Source organism: Amaranthus tricolor, chromosome 12 (genome assembly GCF_026212465.1).
Source record: "Amaranthus tricolor cultivar Red isolate AtriRed21 chromosome 12, ASM2621246v1, whole genome shotgun sequence".
NCBI classification, from domain to species: Eukaryota; Viridiplantae; Streptophyta; class Magnoliopsida; order Caryophyllales; family Amaranthaceae; genus Amaranthus; species Amaranthus tricolor.
Window position 1 is genome coordinate 4,872,501 of NC_080058.1, and position 23,076 is coordinate 4,895,576.

At 34.7% G+C, this 23,076-nt stretch overlaps 5 protein-coding genes across 7 annotated transcripts; 2 read left to right on the plus strand and 3 right to left on the minus strand.

The window, feature by feature from the left end:
* Positions 1–675: 675 nt before the first annotated feature.
* Positions 676–3,172, plus strand: LOC130828238 (40S ribosomal protein S3a-like). The gene is made up of 7 exons (XM_057694092.1): positions 676–842; positions 937–984; positions 1,116–1,221; positions 2,005–2,142; positions 2,238–2,423; positions 2,508–2,708; positions 2,857–3,172. Exons 1-7 carry the CDS (start codon positions 832–834, stop codon positions 2,953–2,955), a joined length of 789 nt encoding a protein of 262 aa, XP_057550075.1. The 5' UTR covers positions 676–831; the 3' UTR covers positions 2,956–3,172.
* Positions 3,173–3,445: 273 nt separating this feature from the next.
* On the minus strand, positions 3,446–7,161 carry LOC130828236 (uncharacterized). Of its 3 annotated transcripts, none has more exons than XM_057694090.1 (2): positions 5,611–7,161; positions 3,446–4,265 (listed from the first exon to the last, which is right to left on the minus strand). In XM_057694090.1, the coding sequence occupies exon 1, from the start codon at positions 7,004–7,006 to the stop codon at positions 5,657–5,659; it is 1,350 nt and encodes a 449-aa protein (XP_057550073.1). In that variant the 5' UTR covers positions 7,007–7,161; the 3' UTR covers positions 3,446–4,265; positions 5,611–5,656. The 3 variants fall into 3 exon arrangements, 1 of the variants encoding a protein (XP_057550073.1); XR_009047348.1 differs by having other exon boundaries at positions 3,453–3,961; positions 5,586–7,086; XR_009047349.1 differs by having other exon boundaries at positions 3,963–4,265; positions 5,586–7,103.
* A 1,155-nt stretch (positions 7,162–8,316) lies between these two features.
* LOC130828237 (divinyl chlorophyllide a 8-vinyl-reductase, chloroplastic) lies at positions 8,317–10,002 on the plus strand. The gene has a single exon (XM_057694091.1). It carries the CDS (start codon positions 8,539–8,541, stop codon positions 9,790–9,792), a length of 1,254 nt encoding a protein of 417 aa, XP_057550074.1. The 5' UTR covers positions 8,317–8,538; the 3' UTR covers positions 9,793–10,002.
* Positions 10,003–13,892: 3,890 nt separating this feature from the next.
* Positions 13,893–15,913, minus strand: LOC130828235 (pentatricopeptide repeat-containing protein At2g15690, mitochondrial). Its single transcript, XM_057694088.1, has one exon. The coding sequence runs from the start codon at positions 15,735–15,737 to the stop codon at positions 14,145–14,147; it is 1,593 nt and encodes a 530-aa protein (XP_057550071.1). The 5' UTR covers positions 15,738–15,913; the 3' UTR covers positions 13,893–14,144.
* A 1,755-nt stretch (positions 15,914–17,668) lies between these two features.
* On the minus strand, positions 17,669–21,501 carry LOC130828239 (uncharacterized). The gene is made up of 4 exons (XM_057694093.1): positions 21,339–21,501; positions 19,950–20,102; positions 19,360–19,424; positions 17,669–18,076 (listed from the first exon to the last, which is right to left on the minus strand). Exons 2-4 carry the CDS (start codon positions 20,092–20,094, stop codon positions 18,011–18,013), a joined length of 276 nt encoding a protein of 91 aa, XP_057550076.1. The 5' UTR covers positions 20,095–20,102; positions 21,339–21,501; the 3' UTR covers positions 17,669–18,010.
* Positions 21,502–23,076: the final 1,575 nt, after the last annotated feature.

Consider the following 23,076-nt stretch of genomic DNA (forward strand, 5'->3'; position numbering starts at 1 on the left):
CGCCAATATGGGTTGGTACAAGGCATTCCACCGCCTTGCGACACTAAACCCGAGCTGCACCTGATTTTGCGCAAGAATCAGGGTACGACGAACTGAATGAAGATCAACTGGCGCGACATCGCTCGTTGGGATCGTAGACTTGAGCTGCTGGCCCAAGGTGCGCCGATCGATATGGCGCACCTACTACACCGGACTACATGCCATGGTTCCTCTCCATCACTCGCTGATGGATGACACCACGTGGCATCATCGCAGCAACACATTACGCACCTGCTGCGCCTACGATGACCCAATTTGTAAGTCTTCATTTGCATTTAAATGATTAAGTATACATAATATAATATTACATTAACTAAATATTAATTGCAGGCACAAAGTGCGGCAATAGTGATGCGGTATAGCCACAAGGAGCCGGTACAACTGCCTGTTCGTAGGTCAAACAAAGTCAAAGGGCTGTTCGCATTTACTAACTGCGAACAACTATTTTGTCATTTTTGATCTGTTCGCAGTTATTAAATGCGAACAGCTCCATACCTCAGGTTTCTGATTTTCACATTTATTTTTGAAATAAGTTTGAAAGTTGTATTATTTTGTTATTTTTTTGATTTTTTATCTTAATGTTTTCAAATTTTCTTAATGTGTGTTCATTGTTTAGTTCAGTTGGCAGACCAATTAAAATAGAGAGCCCAAAAAGGCAAAGGCCCGATGAGATCGCTATATAACAGAGACTATAAAAAAACTTAGATTAGGGTTTTCTATTGTAAAAAGGAGCAGCAGCTGAAGCCTGAAGGAGCAACCCTCAAAACCCTAGAACTCAAATTCTAATCAACCATGGCCGTCGGGTATCTCCTCTCACACCTTCTCTCCTGAAATTTTCTCCATTTCTGCTATTGTATGATTAATCTAACTTTTGAATCTGGTTGTAAATCTCTGCAGAAAGAACAAGAGGATTTCAAAGGGTAAGAAGGGAGGCAAGAAGAAAGCGTAAGTTCTTATATCCTTCATTTTCTCACTTCTTTTGATTTTTATCACATTGTGGATCACCTTCATCTCTTATTTACGAAGAAAATATATTCGGAGCGATTCTTGATTTTTTTTTTTTCCGTTTGAAACAGAGCGGATCCATTTTCCAAGAAGGAATGGTATGACATCAAAGCTCCATCAATCTTTGGCGTTCGCCAAGTCGGAAAAACCCTAATTACCCGTACTCAGGGTACCAAGGTCCGTCTCTTTCATTCTATTACCGTGCTTTATTTTAGTGTTTTTGATTTATTGATAAGCCAATTGTTTGAGATATTATATGGTTTATAGCAATAATATGATTGTATATTATCGTTATTTGTATGCAACCATAATAGCTGTCACTTGAAGAATAATGCTTTATAGGTTTTTCAAATCTGTACTATAATGAACGTTGCCTTGTTGAATCTGGATCCAAATATATAAGTAGTGATTGGAGTTGGGTTCTATTTGTATGCCTGATATTCTGATATACAAGGGTTGAGTTAAGATATTAAGGATGGGGTTGTGCAGCTGTTTTCTGGAGGTTCCATTCATCTCCCTGGTTTTTCTATGCAATTTTTTTTTATTTCAGTGTTTTAAAGTGGTTTAAGCATCAAAGAGTGTCTCATAAATTACCCGATATTAGATGTAACAGGTTTACTTATTCTCATGCCTTATAATCACGAGTATTTGGACTGTTCATTTTTGAAGTAGATTTGCTTTACTTTTCACCTTGGTTGTAGTTTTTTATTAAGTAAAGCAAGTAGATTTCTGTTTCACTACTCATATGGACTATTAATGGTTGATGAGAAATTATCATTATCGAAGTATCTCAGTGGTTAATTATTATGTTTACTTTGAATTTAGTGATGAGGAGATTATTTAGAATTACTTGGATATTCTGCCTCTTTTGTTAAGCTTAGTGGTTTAGTGCTGTTGTTGATTTAATATTGTAACTGGGTTGCCCAACTATTTTTGTGTTGACTAGTTTCTTTTCTTTAGATTGCTTCTGAGGGTCTAAAGCACAGAGTTGTTGAGGTTTCATTGGCTGATCTTCAAAACGACGAGGATCAGTCCTTCAGGAAGATCCGTTTGAGAGTTGAGGATGTTCAGGGACGTAATGTGCTCACTAACTTTTGGGTATGTATTTCTGTTGACTGTTCTATATTCCTTAATTAATTCATTCCTGCATCTTAGAGAATGATAATAAGTGATGGCATGTTCCAAAAACTTAGGGTATGGACTTCACCACAGACAAGTTGAGGTCCCTTGTTCGTAAGTGGCAAACTTTGATTGAGGCTCATGTGGATGTGAAGACTACTGACAACTACACACTCCGTTTGTTCTGCATTGCCTTCACTAAGAGGCGCCCAAACCAGGTCAAGAGAACTACCTATGCTCAATCTAGCCAAATCCGCCAGGTTCGTGATCTCTGATGTGCTTTCCTTTATAAGATGATTTATAAACTTGATCTATAATGCAGTTATTTGTTGTGTTCTAATCAGATTCGCCGCAAGATGCGTGAAATTATGGTCAATCAGGCTAGCTCTTGCGATCTCAAGGAGCTTGTTGCTAAGTTCATCCCGGAATCCATTGGTAAGGAGATTGAAAAGGCCACCACCGGCATTTATCCACTACAAAATGTTTACATTAGGAAGGTCAAAATCTTGAAGGCACCCAAATTTGATTTGGGGAAATTGATGGAGGTAATTTCTTCTTGCTCTATCAATATGTTGTTTTCCTTTCTAGTTGGAACTTTGCTTTGATGCCTGTTCTACTTGGAAACAATTTGTATTTTATCGTGCAATTTTTTTGTTTATTGCTAATTTCAATACTAATTTTTGGTTGATTTAGGTTCATGGTGACTACTCGGAGGATGTAGGCGTAAAGTTAGACAGACCAGCAGATGAAACCATGGCTGAGCCCGAGACTACAGAAGTTGTTGGTGCCTAATCAAAATTTGCTTCGTGGTTAATGTCTCCCTAGTCACATAGACACTGATAAGCAAAGTTTTTCTCTAATGAAATTTAGTAGCAGTTTTGAAGTTGAAACTTTTTGTTAAAAGAGAATTTTGTAAGTTGATTTTTGTTGGAGAATTTATTTATGTTTGATTGCCTCTTATTCCTAAGATCCTATTATCATCAAACTATTAAACATTTCACATTGCTGATTTTTTTGGTCTTTGTTTCAGTTTAATCACTGCTCACCCAAATTTTTCTGTTGTTAATGTTGAACGATTGCTTTCTTTATTCATTGTGTGCTTGAGAGTTCATTCGGTCAATGGAAAATGAGATTAAATAATTATTACAAGTGGAGAAAACTAAATTCGTGTTATACGGTGATAGAGAAAATTTTCAATTAGTATGCTAATTCAAGATCTTCAATCTTGTTACTTTCTTTCGTTTTATATTGTTTATTAGATTTTGTTCTTTAAATAAAGAGCTTTTTGGGCAATTGAATTGATGGAAGGAGTATTAATCATCATTTAAGTTTATTATTTGGATAGGAATGAAAATAAGAGAAAAAAAAGGGAATGGAGTTTTTTATTTTTTTTTTATTTTTTATGGGAATTCTTAAATCTTAATCATGGGTAATGTAAATAGATAAATGGGCCCTTATATGATAAGTTTACAAGAAAGAAATATTCAGCTTGTACAAAGATAAGTGTTTTTATGACACAATAATACTAGCATTTGATAGGCTGAATAGTCATTTTACACTTTTACATTAGACAATTTCACCCACAGACTCAGCAACACCAGACCAATCAGAAAGATGTAACCTGGCAACCTCATTCTGTTGGCGACCAACTTTTGTCTTCAATCATATAATCCTTAATAATCGTAGGATATAAGAAGGGAATTGTTGCATAAAATTACTGTGGGAGGACATTCAAATGTTTATAAACCTTTCTTCTTTCAAAAGGGAATCTATAACCTTTCTATATTTGATACCTGTTCTGTAAAATGCACAATAACATAAATTCAATAGCCACTCCAAAGAGTTATTACACGCATTACTGACTACTTTGGACATTTACATAATGCATATCATGTGTTATCCTTTATTGCTCATGAATATGCAATAAAAAAAGCATAGATAAAAAGAAACAAATGATGCCTTGATCGAATTACACCGACAGCATTGTTGAGCATTGAGATTCAGGACACTTGAGCAGGAGGAGCTTGTATTGCTCGATGAGGATGTGATCACATAAATTGATGTTTCCATGTTGTACAATTCTAAGCATTGTTACCTGGAAACTTTAGTATAGAGGACGGGAACGGCAATGAGGAACGCAATCTAGATTGACTCAAAAACGATTCGGTATGAAATATATTATGTATAAACATATATTTAATCATAAGAAAATGAAATTATTTTTTTTTCTTTAAAAATTGTTTTTAAGTGGTTATTTTAAATTTTCTAGGTTTTTCCTATCTTCTTTCTTTAATCTGTAAATGAAGGGCATAATACCTTCAATTAAAGGTAACTAGACGAGACCTTGAACGATTTGGGCCAGGTTTCGTGGTGGTTTGGCATAAACGTTCTGGGGTCACAAAACGCGGCTATGTCCCACGCTCCATGTTTCTATGCTTCTAAGTTAATACTAAACGTCTACAACTTTAAATGATTAAATCTATGCTTTAACCCTTCAACCATAGTTAAGGTCCAAATAGAAAACTGGGATCTGCTAACTTGCTATTGTATACAAATATTCCACAAGAACCCTGAACAAATGACCAGATCAATCTCTTTAGATAGAATCTCCACTACACAGTCGTAACACTGGCTATATACGAAAGTGTAACCATGATTCTTCTATCAACCAAACATTATGAGCAATGCGAGATAGATGTACACTACACTACACCATTATCTTAGCATTAATGAGCTAAGAAAGATCTTTTTCCTTAGCAGTAAGCCAATAAAGAGCAAAGTATTCAATAATATTAGCAAATGACAATAGGGAAGAAAACAAGTATCTACAATCTTTATGATTACCTGTTAAGGTTTAAGGTAAGTAATTACTAAGATTTCCATTTCTCTGGCCAAAAAAATCATGTCTTGTCAGTCACAATTCAATCACAACGTTTACAGTAAGTTTGATTAAACGAATATGTGGGGCGGAGCAAAGATTTTGGAGGCCCTTTTTATTACAATCTCTTTTAAATTGGACCCTTATATTTTAAAAAAAAATTTCACTTTTAAGAAAACTAAATATATTGTAACATTATATTCTAAAATTACTCCAAATACAAAAAAATTACAAACAAATCACTAACAAGTGTCGGTAGTAGCACCATTTAATATTTGCGGCCCCTTATTTCTGGGCCCTAGGCGGTCGCATACCCAAAATATGCTAAGAATTGGCCCTACGAATATGGTGATGGAAATGAAGTGATGACAAGTGTAGTGCCTTTTCTATAAGCAATGTCTTGCCATCAATCATAACAAATAATCATTAGCCAATGATGTTGGTAAATTGTATACAACAAACTCAAAGACTAAAACCACACAAAGAATAAAACTAAGACATATATTGAAATATGAAGCTAAGCAATTAAATGAAAGAAAAATACCAAAGCTTATGAGAACTGCACATACATAATGATTCCTAAGTCTTCAAATCACTTAATGATGCTTTCCATTTTTATCTCTTATTGATTGGTTCATCATCATCTTCAATATCCCAACTCAAATCTTCATCCTCTTCTGCAACACTCAATCGCTTTCGCAATTCATCCCTGTTGCCAGGACTAGAACTACTACCCTCAAATTGCTTCCCTTTTTTCTCATCAACATCATCATCACTTCCCAGATCCTCAATTTCATCCCAACCGAGATCTTCCTCCTCAACACGAGACGATGGTTGGCTCGACACCACTGAAATGTCACTATCTTTACTCCCTTCTGAAGGAGCCTTCTCTTCAACTAAGGGTGGTGCAGGTGCTTTCTCAACAACACCCTTCTCCTTCAAATCTTCATTCCCTGCTGAATTTGGCTCTTCTGGTGTAATCTCCTTCGACGGGCTCATAGAATCTTCCTCATCATCATGCATCATTTTCTTATCATTTACATTATCATCATCATTCACCATCTTCTTGTCGCTCACAATATTATCATCATCATTCACCATCTTCTTGTCATCCATAATAGTATCATCATCTTTTACCATCTTCTTATCAATCACATTATTATCATCATCTTCATCATCAACATCCCAACTCAAATCCTCATCTTCATTAGCTCTTTCAACTAACTTAGCTCTAAAACTCTCAGCTTGTTCCAATTTATAAACTCTATAGTAATACCTAAACCAAAAAACATCATGTTCAACAACATCTGGAACTACCCTTTTGTAAATCCCTTCCATAGTTCCATTCTCTTTCATCAAATTATCAATCTCTTCCCTCTTCTCCTCCAAATTAAACCCTAATTTCCACTTCTCAAAATCACCCACATCATCAAATTCCTCGACATAGGTATTCACATCACATTGAATCGCTCTTAACTGCGCATCAAATCTACTATACTTTCTCCCAGGCGAATTCCCAACATTCAAATTAACATTCGCATTCGAATTAAACTCAGGAGTATCAAGATCAGATTCTTTACCTTGAATAATTATCTGGGAAACAACAGATCCAAGAGAATCAATAGCTTGACCAACAGATTCAAGCGATTCTTGAGCACGAGAAGCACCCACTTCAAGAGAAGAACTAGCAACTTCTTTGAGAACTTGGGTTTCTTTTTTAAGACCAGTACTGAATTCTTGCAAATCACGACGGTAAGTTTCGAGGACTGATTCTGATTTGGTCGCAAAAGTTTTAATTAAACCGCCGACGAAACCCCATGTGGGTGTTGTTGATTGATCTTCATGAACGGGAGATTGAGGTTGGGGTTCGGATTCAGGTTCGGAGGATGATTGTGGATTTGAGATTGGAGATGATTGATCTGGTTCTAGGTCTTCATCTGCGAAGACCGATTTGAAGAAGTTCATCCTGGAAAAACTGAGGAAGAGAGGAAGTCGGGAAAAGGAGAAAAACTGTGAAGAGTATGAAACTAAAATAAAAGGACAGAGTATAAAGACAGTAGGGTGTTTAGCAAAATACTTAGCTCATTTTAGCTGATATAATTAGAAGGTTGAATTGTTAAACCAGTTAATGTTAATTTGATATATTAGTTGGTTGAAATATGTTATTATTATGAATAAACTGTTTTTAAATAAAATGTTCATAGTAACGAGTTTAAAATCAGTATTAGTCATTATAATCGATTATCAGCTACCGGCCGTTTCACAAACACCCTATTAAAATGGATAGAATAGGGAAATCCTTGTGTGTCGTATTGAGATTACTAGAGAATACATAGATCACGATTAATTTTGATTGTAATGCACTTCCTATAAAGGTTTAAGCAAGTTTTTATGAAATTAGGTACATTGTACTTGAGACGTACCATGCTATATTAACTAATTAATAATAGGGTTATAATTCTTAATTATATGAGTATCTAATCTTATCATGTTAGAGTATACCTCTTATTCAATGCCATGATCCCTCATTAGATGTTTGTAAGCATCAAGATGATTTGTGTGTTGCTTTAGACCAATGATGAAGGAACTAGTGTTGCTTAAAATTCACTAGCTAATATTGTGTTTGGTTGTAAGAAATTAGAAGGAAATAAATGAGAGAAATATACCAAGATGATATTTTTATCATTTGGATACCAAATTGAAGGGAAGGATATGGAACAGAGGGAATAGGCCCAATAGGGGAAGAAGTTCCTCACATTTTATACTTTAACAAATATTACTAACAATGAAAACATTTAGAAGGAAAACTACTAAATCTCCCTTTCTTCACTTTCAAAATTGCTATCCAAATAATAAACATAATGTAGAGGTTGAAGAGCTACATAAAATTTATTGTTGTGAATGGGCTATGATGTTTGGTGAAGAACAAACAACAATAAATGCACAAACAAAGCACAACAACAGAGCTATGACAACGTGAACTTATGACAATGTCAAAATTTTTTTAATTGCTTATATCCATTAAAATAGATTACATCCAAAAAACGTTAATATAAATGACAATTCTTTTTTCTTTTTCTGCTTTGGCCTACATGAACGATAGTTTAAAATTAACAAAATAATAACTCTAATATGAAATTTTGTTTTATCAAGCATGACTTGGGGCAAAACTTCAATATGTTCTTTTATCTCTTTTAAGTTTGCTACTTCAGCAATTGACAATTTGGCAAAAGAGGTAACATAACAAGTATATAGAGTAGACTAAAATAGTATAGGTAGAAAAATAATTAGTGTCCCTCCCGTTTATGGCTGAAAATGCAGCATATCTCTAGTCCTCTTTTCCTGGCAATCTAAATTTTTGGCACAAAAATTAGGACGCTTTTCTCCGTCTTTTAGCCTCATTCTATCACTCACTAACTCAATCTCTGTCACACTCGATCCTTTTCTCTCTCACCATTGGAAGCTCTTAACTTCTACTTGCTTCCTGCTAGCACAGGATGTCAGTTTCCATAGCTTCTGGTATCTATACTTGCAACCTTCCAAAGCCGTCAAATTTTAGAGGTAACCCAGAAAATTTCTGCCCGATTCAGGTGAACCCATTTCGTTTTACTCTTCCATTTCACTTCAAATTATCAGAATCCCGTAAGTGTAGTAAGAATAAACTGCTATTTCCCATTTCTGCTTCAGGTATAACAACAGAAACTCCTCAAAAACAGTCTTTTCGAAGCAAAAATCCTAAGGATATTAATGTGTTGATTGTGGGTTCAACTGGGTATATTGGGAGATTTGTTGTAAAAGAGTTGGCAAAGAGGGGTTATAACGTTATAGCTGTTGCTAGAGAGAAAAGTGGTATTAGAGGTAAATTTGGTAAAGAAGAAACTCTTAATCAGTTAACTGGGGCTAATGTGTGTTTTTCCGATGTTACTAATTTGGATGTTTTAGAGAAAAATTTAGAAAAATTTGGGGTTGATTCAATTGATGTAGTGATTTCATGTCTAGCAAGTAGAAATGGGGGTATTAAAGATTCATGGTTGATTGATTATGATGCAACTAAGAATAGTCTTATTGCTGGAAGGAAACTCGGTGCTTCTCACTTTGTTTTGCTTTCTGCCATTTGTGTGCAAAAACCCCTTTTGGAGTTTCAACGCGCCAAGTTGAAATTCGAGGCGGATTTGATCGAGGAAGCTAAGATAGATGATGGGTTTACTTACAGTATTGTGAGACCTACCGCGTTTTTCAAGAGTTTGGGAGGGCAAGTTGAGCTTGTGAAAGATGGAAAGCCTTATGTCATGTTTGGGGATGGGAAATTGTGTGCTTGTAAACCCATTAGTGAGCCTGATTTAGCTTCATTTATAGTGGACTCTATCTTGGATGAAGATAAGATTAATCAGATTTTACCAATTGGAGGTCCAGGGAAAGCATTAACACCATTAGAACAAGGGGAAATGTTGTTTAAACTTGCAGGGAAGGAGCCAAAGTTCATCAAAGTTCCTATTGAGATTATGGACTTTGTTATTGGTGTTCTTGATTTCTTAGCTAAGATTTTCCCTTCTTTAGAAGATGCTGCAGAATTTGGGAAAATTGGGCGGTATTATGCTGCTGAGAGTATGCTGATTTTGGATCCTGAGACTGGAGAGTACAGTGCTGAGCAAACTCCAAGCTATGGAAGAGACACTTTGGAAGAATTCTTCCAAAGGGTTCTCACAGAAGGTATGGCCGGTCAAGAGTTGGGCGAGCAGATGATACTCTAGATGTTTCTTGATGTGTTTGTTTGTTCTTACCTTATAAATGTGCATTGTGTCTTATGCTATGTATGAATATACTCATTTGTGAAAGACAAGATTTTATCACATAGTGAGATTTTTGGTGCCCACATTTGTTCTGATAATGTTGATTGAGAAGATGGGGAAAACTAATGATCAGAGTTTTAATTCAATTTGAGAATTTGTCAATAAGCATAATTCAAACAGTTTTGATCATTGTTTTATCATTTCAAGTTGTTGATGATCTGATTACTTGTCTGCTTTTCCTGATGTTATTGTTAATTGGGGGTGTTTGGCAAAATGGTTTATTTAGCAATTGTAGCTTATTTTGATATAAATATATGGTTGAGTGGTTAAATCAGCCAATGCTAATGTTTCGTAAACTAGCCGGTTAAGACAGCTTATTGATATGAATAAGATGTTTTCGAATAAGCTGCTTATAGCATAGCAGAGAGTTCAAAATCAACTGGTCAAACCAGTTAATAAAATCAGCTAGTCAAATCAGCTATTATAATCAACTATCAGCTGTTTGCCAAAGACAATGTGTTATTTCTGACTGTCAAATGATCAAGATATTAGGCTATGAATCAATCTAGTGCATGATAATTTGTGATGATATGAGCTAAATCTTCTTACTCTCGCTTCACAGTTGTCCAGGTGTTGGAATAAGTCTAAACCTAGTTAGTTTAGGTTTAGTCATATAGGAAATTCTGTTATTTCTGATCAATCCTCCTAATCTATATCTGTTTTTCTCCCTCACATTAATAATAATATGTTATCTCTGTCCCGTGGATGTAGATAATACGTTGTTAGTAAACCACGTTAACTCTTTGTGTGATTTCTATTATTAATGTTTATTTCTTTCTTGTATCTGTTTTCGTTATAACAATCTTCTAGTGCAAGTTGTATATATACCGACGACGCTAGGTAATGAGACATATTCCTATCAACAAACTCCACAAATGCTCAATAAGCAGTGTTACCAAACTGCAGCACAAGGAGGAATGCAGTTGCTTTATGGGGTCTCTCTATACAGTGTTTTATTAATGGGGGCTTTAGGCATAAATTTCCCATGGGCACTGCAGTTCCTAGAGTAACTTTCATGTAACATCCATTCAAAAGAAGCTACTTTGCGCAGCCCTGGGGATTCCGCTGCCTCTCTGTCTTCTCCGCCTTGAGAATTCCGTTCACAAGTGAAAGCAGCACGTTTGAAGGAGCATTTTCACCATGGTGAAACTTTGGCTTTTGCTGAACTCTTCAATTTCATCCCAGTCTTGTCTGCTTCTATCGAAGGTAATGAGTTCTGTCCTTACTGTTAGGATCGCAACTGCGATCTATTACATATATGAGAGCTTTTACTTTAGTAAGTAGTACATTTGTTGCTGTCTTTCTACTCTTCGTTCCTTTGATTTCGATTACATATTTTCCTGAATGTAAGTTAGGGAGGTCGAGTTTGGTAATGAATTATGACTTCCAATTAAGAGTAGCTTGTGCAAGGCATTAGTAAATGGATCTAAGAACATCTTTAATGTGTGTCAATATTAAACAATGTTCTTCTGTCCCAATGAGTTTATGCATGAGATTCGGAGGGAGAATATTGGGTTATTGCTAAAATAAGAAATGTAACAAATTCATTCAAACAGCTCAAAATAGCATGTGTAGCAAATTCATTCAACGGATAGAGTAAATGGTAATTGATATTTTGCTTTTGGTGTCATACATTTTAAAGGGTCGAGAGTCGAGACCGTGTAAATGCAATGCCTGTGCAACTGTTTGGAACTGCTTTGAGTTCCAGCAGGTAGCATGGTCTCTTGAGATATTAGCTCCATAAGAATGTAGGTTATAGTTGTGATAACTTGTTGATGATCTATCAATTCCCCTTTATCGGGTTTGTTATTCAAGAGATTGGCGCCCATTTTTAAGTACTACCAACAAATCATCATCATCATACTCAGTGTATTCTGCTCACAGGAAAACCATGATTAGGGTTTGAGGAGGGAAGAAAGACAGCAACTCATACCCATAATAAAGAAGGCGGTTAAAGAGTCTCTCGGCTCTTTATTACCGGAGGTATAGAGATTTTGATGCAAAATCAGGTCGGATTAAGGCCTTGATTATGCAAGGATTAATGTTTAGCGGAAGCCTTGATTACACACAATACTACGAATTGGTGATGAAAAGATCACGCAACAAACACAAACAGAGCCAAGAAATCCTTTCTTGGTTTTCTGATGGTGTTGATCAGTGGCTATCTCAACGCCCTTCCAACAATGATAAAACGTGCAATGCCTTCCAGGCTATGCACACACGGTTTCCTTGCAGTATCAAGGTTGTTCCACAATCCTTGACTCTACAAAGATCAAAGGACACTCCGTATACCTTTGATGAAGTCACCGCCAACTTCAAAGAAGGAAAACAGAAACAAGTTTCCGAAATACCTATACTTGTATTGAATCAAATGAAAACAATGCTGTAAGATGTCTATTACATGGGGTGGGGCTCTCTTTATATAGAGCTCTCAACTACCTTAACGGCTATATCCTAATCACACGCCTATATTTAAAGAACACGTGTTAAATACAAAGGCTTATAAGGCGCCCAAACAGAAAACAGAAATAAAAATACTTAGACAAATTTTGACTCAGCAAACTGTTGAGCAACGCTTCTTCCACTTAGTCTCTAAGATTCTTCGTGGACTGTTAGTGAGATCCTGGACCCTTGGTGGCTTGGTCCATGCGCAAAGGTAACGTCCCAAGCTTGCTTAGGGTCTAGATGGGCCGGGCTTGCATTCAGGAGACTCAGCAAACCGGTCGTCAGAAAGTCCTATGGCCTGGGTTATGTTGTCCCTTCCCATTTCCAAGTGTATGGTGTTGTTCCTCGGTGCTGTATTGGCTTCCTTGTTCCCAACATAAAATCTTGGGGTCATGTTTAGTCTTTGGAAAGCATCCTTGACCTGATTCCGTCCTTCATGTACAATTGGCGTAGATGACAAGTCAGAAACACTGTCTTGTACTTGTAGGTTGTTTAAAAGGTCTTGATCACTTGATACACTTGTTACATTTGTATCAGATTTGCAAGACCGTCCCAATGTAAAGCAAGTTGCTCTTTCACATTGAGCGCAAGTTTGTATTGCCTATCAGAACGAGGTAGACTTGATTCGTTGTTCGTTTTTACCAGGCATAATTTCTCATTCGAGTTGTTGTTAGTAAATGTGTTACATACTAGATCCTTTTGCTCTCCGAACTAGGTAAATTATCTCTTTTACAATATCATGTTCCTATGGTAGCGAAGATGTTATATTTCATGTGTACTTATTATATATGTGAAGTTGCAGATGATGTTTGCTATTAATGGTCAATCGAAGGGTAGGTTTGTGTACTTCCGACCCCACAAATTATTCCAGGTTTGAGTATAAGTGGGCGTACTAGATGACAAGATGTTTTCGAAGCCTACGGGTCTGTAAAACATTGCTCAGAAGCCTTCTTTATACTAAGCATGATGGGAGAAAAGAATAGAACTTGGCTCAAAATAGGCAAGACTCAAGAGCTAGCTAGCTTCAACAGAACTTCACACCAGGAAGTTCAGCTGATTTATCTAAGAAAAAATTTTAAAGTGTCAAATTAAGCTGAATGATTGAATATTTCCCCATGATTCTCTCTTTTCTCCTTTCTGAAAGCTGAAGTGCTCCTCTTTCCTCTAAATTAGTCACACTATGCAAATTGGTGAGAATTTCTAGAATATGTCTAGCAATTTCAAAGAAACAAAAACAAAAGAAATAAAATACAGGATTACTAGAGTAGCAAACTCTAAGTGAATATTACGCACATCATCAGCGCATGGATAAAATTATGAAATTAAACCATGGAATGAAAAACACATTTGAATCCGCTTTATCTACGAACAAGGAAGTTATATTTATATTGTTGTTTAAGAGAGGAAGCGTTAACTAATTGCACACAAAATTAGTTGTAATCAAGGATGTTAGGATTGCGATTCTACATTGGATCATTGAAGTTGTAAATAAAAACTTATTTGACTTAATCTATTAAGTTTTTTAAAAACAACTTTTAAACTATTTTTGGATTATTTTGAGCGAATCACAAATCCAAAAGGCGAATTAGTGGACAAATTATATTACTTGCAGAGTGATCAGGAAATCAACATTATGTGATCAATATGAAAGATCAAAAGCATGACAACAAATAAATTTCTTAGTCTCCAAACTATCGAAGTACTACAAACCTTTCTTTTACATCAAAATAACCACCATTCCTACAACCCTTATGCAAAATCAGCACTAAAAGATCATGATATAGAACTTTCAAACACCTAAATCTTCTTCACCAGTAATCCCCACAAGAGCACTTACCATCCTTAAAATGATGGAATCTCTTATTGTCCCTTACAATCAACTCCCTCCCAACTATCTTAGACATTATCTTAATGGCATTATGACAATCCCCACAAATTCTAAGGTTCTTAATGATTCTTAGAGGTGTTCTTGGTGGAGTACTAATCAACCCATAAGCAATAGCTAATCTTTCACTATGGTAAAGCAAAGCCTGTTCCTTGGCTTCTTGATCAATGTCATGAAGCACATACCGAGTATCCGGTACATAGCCTTGTTCCTTCAAAGCAGCCTTGTATTTCTCATCATCTTTATACAATGATGGGTTTTTAAACTCAGGAAGTTTATTCCTTCCTTCCATGAAGTTCACTGCCATTCGCTTTTTCGGAGGCGGGGTTGGTAGTTTGTGTGCAATTGTCTTAGAAGGATCAAGATCAACAATCAACTCATCTATATGATCCTCAAGATCAATATCTCCATGAATCCTAGCATAATCTCGCAGCGATTCCCAAAACGCCACAGTCGGGTTCATGGGCAGTTTCTCTATATACTCCTGAGCTTCTAGCAGAAGCCCAGATGCACCAAGAACATCTAAGAGTCCTAGATAATGCTCTAATTGTGGTTCAATTCCATAGTCAGTTTTCATCTTCTCCAAGAAAATGAATCCTTCTTCTACAGCTTCAGCACCTGCACAAACTAAGAAAAGAACCTGAAATGTTTCACTATTGGGTTGTAATCCTAACTCTTTCATCTTCTCAAACAATTGTAATCCCTCATCCCCAAGGGAGTTATTAGCATAACCCTTCATCATGAAATGCCAAGAATCTAAATTTCTCTCAGGCATATGATCGAACACTCTACGTGCATCAACCATACTCCCACATTTAGCATACATTTGAAGCACTTTGTTATTCAATTGAAGATTACCCCTTAAGGGAGACCTAAGAAAGAAATCATGCACCTTTTTTGCATTTTCAAGCGACTTAGGGTTTACCAATTTATCAAATAGTATATTAAAGCATTCCCAATCAGCTTTAACACCTTTCTCCATTAACTCAATTATCTCTTTTACCTTTCCCCCCATAGCCATACTCTTCAAGTCCACTTCCTGTGCTTGATTCTCGCTTTGTGTTGGGCCCTGATTTCGGCCCCCATCAAAACCTTGATTGTTCCATTGAGGTGTATTTCTCGGAACTTGAGCTTGTGGGTATCCTTGATTAGGACGTGGGTATCCTTGATTAGGACTTGGGTATCCTCGATTAGGACTTTGATACCCTTTATTAGGATTTGAGTAGCCATGTATAGGGTTTGATTGGCCTTGATTTTGGTGGGTCTGAGGGTTTTGCGAATGTGGTGGCTGCTGAGAACGATAATTGTTGCTGAAATTAGGGTTGATGGGAGGTGAATTTTGATTAAATTGGGAATCATCAGGATGGGAATAGTTAGGGAAATTGGAAGAGAGAGAACGAATGAGAAGAGGGGATTTGAAGGTTTTGGTAAAAGAGTTTTGTACATTGATTTTGAGGTTGAGGATAGAGGAGAGATAACATGGTGAAGGAGATCGCAATGCAATGAGTGATGCCATGTTTATGCTTTAAGCTTACAGCAAATCAATGGAGGTTCGATTCACTCTAATAGAAGCTCGTCGGATTTTTTATGGTGCTAGTCGGCTAATCCTGTAGGGTTTAAGGCAGGGAAATGGCAGTTATCTCTTGAAGATTTGCAAATTCAACAATACAAAAAAACAAAATAAGAGTTTTTCAGGGTCGTTTACTCGTTTGTAATTTGATTGCACATCAATTATTAGGCTTTCCCTATTTTGCTATATTTTCTTTTACATGTAATTTAATACTCCCTCCACACCAATATAATTGTCCCATTTACTTGGGCACGGTTATTAAGGGTGGTGTGGGATCCATTAAAAAGTGGTAGTTGGATAAGTAGTGAAGGGTAATTAGTGAAGGGTAAGTAGTGAAGGGTAGTTGGGTAAGTAAGATATATGAGGGTATATTCGTAAATACTTGTGTAGGTAAAAAAAAGATTGACAAAAATAGAAATGTGACAATTGCTATGATTTTGCCAAATAAGGAAATGTGACAATTAAAATGGTGTGGAGGGAGTATATATTTTAGTAGGAAAAATTATTAAAAAGTATCTAATTTTTTTCAAAAAGTACCTAATAAAAAATATTTCGCCAAAAAAATACCTAATAAAATTTTTTCTTTTCCAAAGAGCACCAAATTACTTGGTACTCTTTGAAAAAAATAAATTTTGTTAGGTATTTTAACTTTTTTTATTAGGTACTTTTGAGAAAATTAATTTTATTAAGTACTTTTTGATAAATTTTCACTTTGATATTAAATATCTTTATTTTCCCCAAACAAAAATATGAAAATTACATATTAAAAAATAGAAAAAATTACCGTAAATAATATAACTTTTTGTTAATTTTCCTACAATAATACCAACTATTGATTAACTATGAATAATACCAACTTAGGGGTATTTTTCTAGAATAATACCAACTTTAGTTTATTAACTAATATACCAATTTTTTTTGACTTATAATCATCTATAGTTTGATTTTTAACATGTTAGAGAATACCCTTTAAGTTTGTATTATTCATGGTTAATCAATAGTTGATATTATTGTAGGAAAAATTAACAAAAAGTTGTATTATTAACGGTAATTTTTCCTAAAAAATAAGATTTTTGAAGGAGCCATATGAGTATATGACGATATAATTTCTTATGCATGACATGAGTCAGAATTATTAAAACAAAATTAGAGATGAATAGTGTTACTATTGAAATGTATTGAATACTTTGAAACGGAGAAAGTATCTTGTTGAAATAAAAACACAAAATTCAATGCTACTAATTGGTCAAATAAGTCACTTAAATCGGGCCAACGACTAATAGCCAATAGCATTGTTAAATGACTCTTTAGACTCGAAAGTTATAATATTGTTAACAATATAACCAATGGGTGGGTGAAAATCTATGATGTAGAAGTTTTACTTTCTTCGAATTTAAATTAGATTTTTTATTATATTTTTTTAAATCACTTTAGTTGTTTAGAAGAATTACTTGAATGTAAAAAAATATTTCTTCCAATTTTATCCACTATAAAATTTGAAGTGACTATTTGAAGTATAAAAGTGAAGGTAAAATAACCAAATGCTTCAAAGAGATTGGACAATTTACAACTAAAAATGACTCTTTTAATTACTACAAGAGGGTTTAAACAACAAATGTTTAGAATATAACAACTTAGAACCCGAAGCGGTGGAAATTGTGATTGTGATAATGTAGCTGAAAATGCATGTTTGTTGGCAAGTTTGCTAAAGACTGGTTGTCCATGTAAGTCCTTTATGAAGCTCCATAGTCCCCATGTCTAATATGAAACACAGCCTAAAGAAAGATATAATGATATAGCTAATGACCTTATGTTCAAATACATCCATAGTACAGTTAAAATAGAGAGCCCTTTTTCCAAAACACAAAACGAGCATAAATCGTATCGGTTACGACCTAAAGCATCAAGTACTAAAAGTTTAATATGTCGAAGAGAACAAACCCTTATTCATACTACATTTCTCATTATACAGCAACGAAAGCAACGCATAGCATAAAATTTAGAGCAAGATGGATAGTGTTAACAGCGTACAATGTTCAAACATGAACGTGATTGGTGTTATCAGTTAACTTGACTTAATCAGCTTATATTGTCCTAAATAAAATGTAGCTGAAACAGATACAATGAACAAAATCAACCATCAAATTCAGTCTAGCTTCATTGAGATCTTTGCTTGTAAAATTCATATCTAAGTTCCGATCTTTTAAAAGGTGTCAATTCTATTTTGATGGAGCAGCATTCTCAGTTGTGGCATGCAGTGGACACTGAGAAACGTACGGCTTGAGCTGCAAAAAGTAGATCGAAGATTGACGAGCTCAGTCAAAAAAAGAGTTGATACCAGCATACGACATACACGTAAAGAACTGAATATGGGTTGATGCAATCTTAAACTTCTCTTTAAGTTTACACATGCAAATGCATAATCCCAACAAGAAGAAATTCGAAAAATTTGATTAGACTCATAAAAGCTTTAAGATTACGAGGATTTAGATGTTTGTGTGGCTGTTTGATGACATAATGTATTGGTACTCTAGTTAAAAGAGAGGATTTCATAATAACATGGATTACGAGGAAGAAGATTTCGCAATAAAACCTTCCATTTAAACACATTTCTCACATTTTACAAGATAGCTTAAAACCAAACAATAAACTTTCCAGGATATCATAGCAGAAATGTTGACATAATCTAATGTCAAGAGAAATGTGAAGACCAACAAAGGAATTGCACATAATCAATGGTCAGCATTGATCCTACTATAGATCATTTACGATTAATCATTAACCATAAGAAATTTGTTGTCTAATACCAAAGAGAAACCTAAAGCTCTAGTGTTTTTCACCTAAATGTGTCCCTACTTAGAAATTAGAAATCAATGCACAAGTTATCGTGAATGTCTCTTCAGTCCTTGGTCCTTAATCCTTCCCAAAACTATTTCGATATTCTTGTTTCTATGTCATTGGCACAAAGCTTTTCTATGTACTTTAAACAATAATAAGGTTGCCCCATGCCAAGAGTATGCAACCTTATCCTTTCAATAACAAGGCTATTTACAATTCCCCATAATCAAAGAACGTCATTTACTTCTTCATAATAGTCAGGTAGTACTCATGTTTTGATGAATGATTGTACTATAGTAAATTGTAAGATGAACTTTTTTCTATAGACTTACCCCCATAAAACTAATCTATTCATAAGCCTGCAAAATATGCATTACTACATAAACATCTCGCTTCCATGTTTTCAGGTTTATTTTTGGCAGCAATCATAATTCCTAATCAACTTACACTACCCGAAAGTAATTAATTGGCTTCAATCTAGGTGAGGTTTGAGGGTCAAATGTACACGGCTTACCCATGTAAAAACAAAGAGATGTTTCTAAATGCCCCTTGATAGCAAACTGCATTTGGAATTTCACATAAACAAGAAATTTACATAATTTAACGAGTCATTTTACTACTCCATTATAATTTGAAACCAAATAACTATTAATCTTTGGCTTCGTCATGAATAGATGCAATCAAGATTTTTCAACGGAAAAAATTAAACATTTCTAATCTGGATGAGTACCTTGAAATCAGTAAGATCAGGAACGATATAGTTAGGTAGCTTTTCCTGCACCACAACATAGCCACCTGCAAGAATTTCGATATTACTTCAACAAACAAAACGGAACCATACAAAGAAAAAAGGGATCCTTCCCAGCAACAATTTCGTTACATCATTTTTTTGAAACGAGTGTCACAATATTTGTACATTTACTTGGCCCTTAGTGTCTTTTTCTTTTCATTTTTCAATTTTAGGGAATATTTAATTCCTTGGTGATTAAAATCTAAAAGCCTTCCAAGAAAATTTTTATCAAATAGAATACGACTACCCATATGGGCAAAATGAATGAATTGTTACTGCAAACACAAACATGCAAATGCAAGCATGTGGAATGAATGAATTATTACTGCAAACACACATGCGAATACAAGCACGTGAAATGAATAAATGAAGGCGAAGTACATAACATGTATCTTAAACATCCTTATGGAAAGTTAAGATGAGTTAAGCAGGAAAGCTGGCAGATAAAGTGTGCAGTCAAAAGGACTTAATCGAGCTACTAGCATAAAAACTTGACAGATTGTTAACACAAAACTTGATGGGGATCACACCTTTGCGAGTATGAAATCCAGTAGGTTTGCAATTCTTTCCTTTGTAATAATTTCTAGGGGCTCGTTTTGAAGAAAGGATATCAAGTGATGATGTACGCTTCCTGCGCATTGCCCTTCCAAGCCCAAGTATTATCCCCAGTGGCATTTTTTCTTCTGAAACATTAGGAGGAGCAAAGTGATCACCAAATCCATAAAACTTATAAAGCAACATTACAATGAACAGAGAGCTTGCCAAAGACATATTTATTTGGTTTTAAATTAAAACTAACTTAAGTAAACTCACCAAACTATAAGTGTTTCATATTCATGTGATGTTGCATACAATGTTTCCAATTAGAGGTCAATAAGAAACAATCTCTTTATTGTTATAATTCACATACATTCAAGTATTCAACCCCTTAACATTGCTTAGGTTGGAAATAGGAACCAATTAAATGGCTTGATAAGATGATGTAATCATGTAACCTTTCTGATTTATCACAATGAGAAATACTTCTAGTTCTTCTAGGACCAATCACCGACAATATGGTAATTATCACCTTCTTTAGAACCTTTCTTCATGATGATGATATCATATGATAGTCCATAGGAGAACTATTAAAGGTAAACTAAATAACCATCCAAACTCCTACTATTTAATTTTCTTTCCGTAGTCTTCCTTTCACTGAAAAAGAATTGTGGGGAACTAAGAAGATATGCATCCTTCTATACGATAAACTTCACTTAGATCACTATAAAATCCATTCACTTACAAGTCTCTTTCCTGAGGCCAACAATTGAAAACTGTGTACGCACTCAAATTGATTTTTAGACTTTAGTAATTCTTCACATTGACCTCTCGAAAGTTTTCCACATGTTTACCTTACCATAGATTTTCATCAACTTCTCCACATTCCAAAACACATTGTATACATATACTCCATTAAACACATTTAAAATGCTAATTACAAGGTCCAATCTCTCCTCCTATCTTTCCTTTCTTGGGTAAGTATTGATAATCTTGTTAGCTATAACAATGATACTCTTGGCACCAAACACCATAGCAACTTCAAATAAGTAACAAATGCATATGATTTACCGTGTCATTTTAATATTGTCTCTTATAAACCAAAACAAATGAAACTACTCCTATAAATTTTGCCCCATGGAAACAAGAAACAAGTAAGTTTGTAACACAAAACACAAAATCGGCATGCTGTCTCGCAAACCATCTCAAATCCTCAACACACAGGACAGCGATAATCGATAAACAAGTGATTTCGATACATGATAGAAAGACAACAATCAAAAATCCATAATCCACTTTCAGTCAAAAACATACCAAATGAACAAAATGATTATTAAATTCATGCATCAATTGCGAAAAGAGTATGTGGGAAAGAGAGAAACCTAATTCGTTAGAAACAATTCGGCAGACAGTTTAGATTGCGGTGGCAGTGGCGAGGCGAACACGGCGTTCTTCGGCAGTCGGCAGTGACTTTAGAGTCCCAGTATTGTATCTAGACCCGACCCAATTAGTAGGTGTAGTAGTAGCATTTTGCCAACTCAAAACACCCGGCCCAACGTCAATTACGTCTCGAAATTTTCAAAAATTTGAAATAGATAAGATTAATTATAAAAGAAAAGACACAAAATAAGATCAAAATCAACTTATTTCTAAATATAAGCGCCTTCAGCTCTAGTACTCAGATTCGGTGTTGTTTATAGTTAGTAACTGCGAACAGGAGCTTGATCCCGTTTGACCAGGCTCCTCTGTTTGCACTTAGAAAGAAGTTGTTGTATTTAGGGATATTCCTGTTCGCACTTACTGATTGCTAACAATTGATTTGGTCAAAAAAAGTCAACAGTCCTGTTTGCAGTTAGTAAGTGCGAATAACTTCTTTGGCTTTTTTTTGAATCAAACCACGTGTTCGCAGTTAGTAAGTGCGAACAGACCCATACCTCAGATATGGGATTTAGCCGCTTATATTTGGTAGTAAATTAATTTTGCTCTTATTTGGTGCTTTTTTTTTTAATTAATCTTATTCATTTCAAATTTTCGAAAGACTTTGGGCCTCTTCTCCAAAGTTTAATTCAATTAATGTTTCCGTTCTTTCAACTATTAAGAGACGTATCTCAAGCCCAACCCATCAAAGATTAATGCCTACTTACTGTATTCTTAATGTCTACTTACATTATTCGTAATGCTTAATTACCGTATTCTTAATGCCTACTTTCAATATCTTAAATGTCTACTTACATCATTCTTAATACCTACTTATAATATTTTAAAAAAAATATAAATGGGGCGGCCCAATTAGAAATGGTCTCTTAAAGAGACCGTCTCTCACAAGAACTTGTGCCGTTCTTTTATGTTTGTCCATTTCTTTTTTCGACTATTTTTGTGAGTTCTATTTGAGACTACATTAAAAATAACTGTAGGTCTACTGAGAGACAGTCACTAAGAGAGACGCCTCTTAGCAAGCCCAATCCAATAAAGTTAATTTATACATAAAATAAAAAATATTATAAACGACTAAGAAATAAATCACAACAAAAGATAAAGTATTTTATACGTTAACCATCTCAAGATATCCAAAATATCAAATAATACTCTGTTAATAAATAAATTGAAAAGGTGTTATAAATAATTGAAAAAATAAAATAAAATAAAATATATTATTCTCTAAATGAGAATATAAAAAATAATAATTTGATTGTACTAAGTCAAACATATGAAAATAATTTATGGGAGTAATAAGAATCACATATCATCTAATTTTAGAGGGAAAACTTTTATTAAGAAAGTGACACTTAAATAATTTTTAAAAGTGATAATGTCAACTGTGTTTTATTTTAGTAATAGGTATTATAAATAGATTATAGCTATAAATATAGATTGGTTGACGTGTGAGTTTGTGTTTCATGTTTGCGAAAGATGACTAGGCAGTCACTAGTTTTCAAAGAAAAAGAAAAAATCAAAAGTAGAGACAAATAAAAGGACATGAGTCCACTATTAAGAAAGAATAAAGATAAATGGAGAAAAGTTCAATATTTGATTTTCACCTGTAATTAAAAAGAGTAATCGAGGTCGAGTAAATACAAAATCACAATAATTAATAGGAATTCTATTTTGTTTTTTAAATTT

Bases quoted from the DNA above. Each gene is read 5' to 3' on its own strand.
- LOC130828237 (XM_057694091.1), top strand. From the start codon at position 8,539: ATGTCAGTTTCCATAGCTTCTGGTATCTATACTTGCAACCTTCCAAAG.
- LOC130828236 (XM_057694090.1), bottom strand. From the start codon at position 7,006: ATGAACTTCTTCAAATCGGTCTTCGCAGATGAAGACCTAGAACCAGAT.
- LOC130828235 (XM_057694088.1), bottom strand. From the start codon at position 15,737: ATGGCATCACTCATTGCATTGCGATCTCCTTCACCATGTTATCTCTCC.
- LOC130828238 (XM_057694092.1), top strand. The intron at 985-1,115 runs GTAAGTTCTTAT...CGTTTGAAACAG, and splicing joins AAGGGAGGCAAGAAGAAAGC to AGCGGATCCATTTTCCAAGA. The intron at 2,424-2,507 runs GTTCGTGATCTC...TGTTCTAATCAG, and splicing joins AATCTAGCCAAATCCGCCAG to ATTCGCCGCAAGATGCGTGA.
- LOC130828239 (XM_057694093.1), bottom strand. From the start codon at position 20,094: ATGCCACTGGGGATAATACTTGGGCTTGGAAGGGCAATGCGCAGGAAG. The intron at 19,425-19,949 runs GTGTGATCCCCA...AAATTCTTGCAG, and splicing joins TGGATTTCATACTCGCAAAG to GTGGCTATGTTGTGGTGCAG. The intron at 18,077-19,359 runs GTACTCATCCAG...TACTTTTTGCAG, and splicing joins CTGATCTTACTGATTTCAAG to CTCAAGCCGTACGTTTCTCA.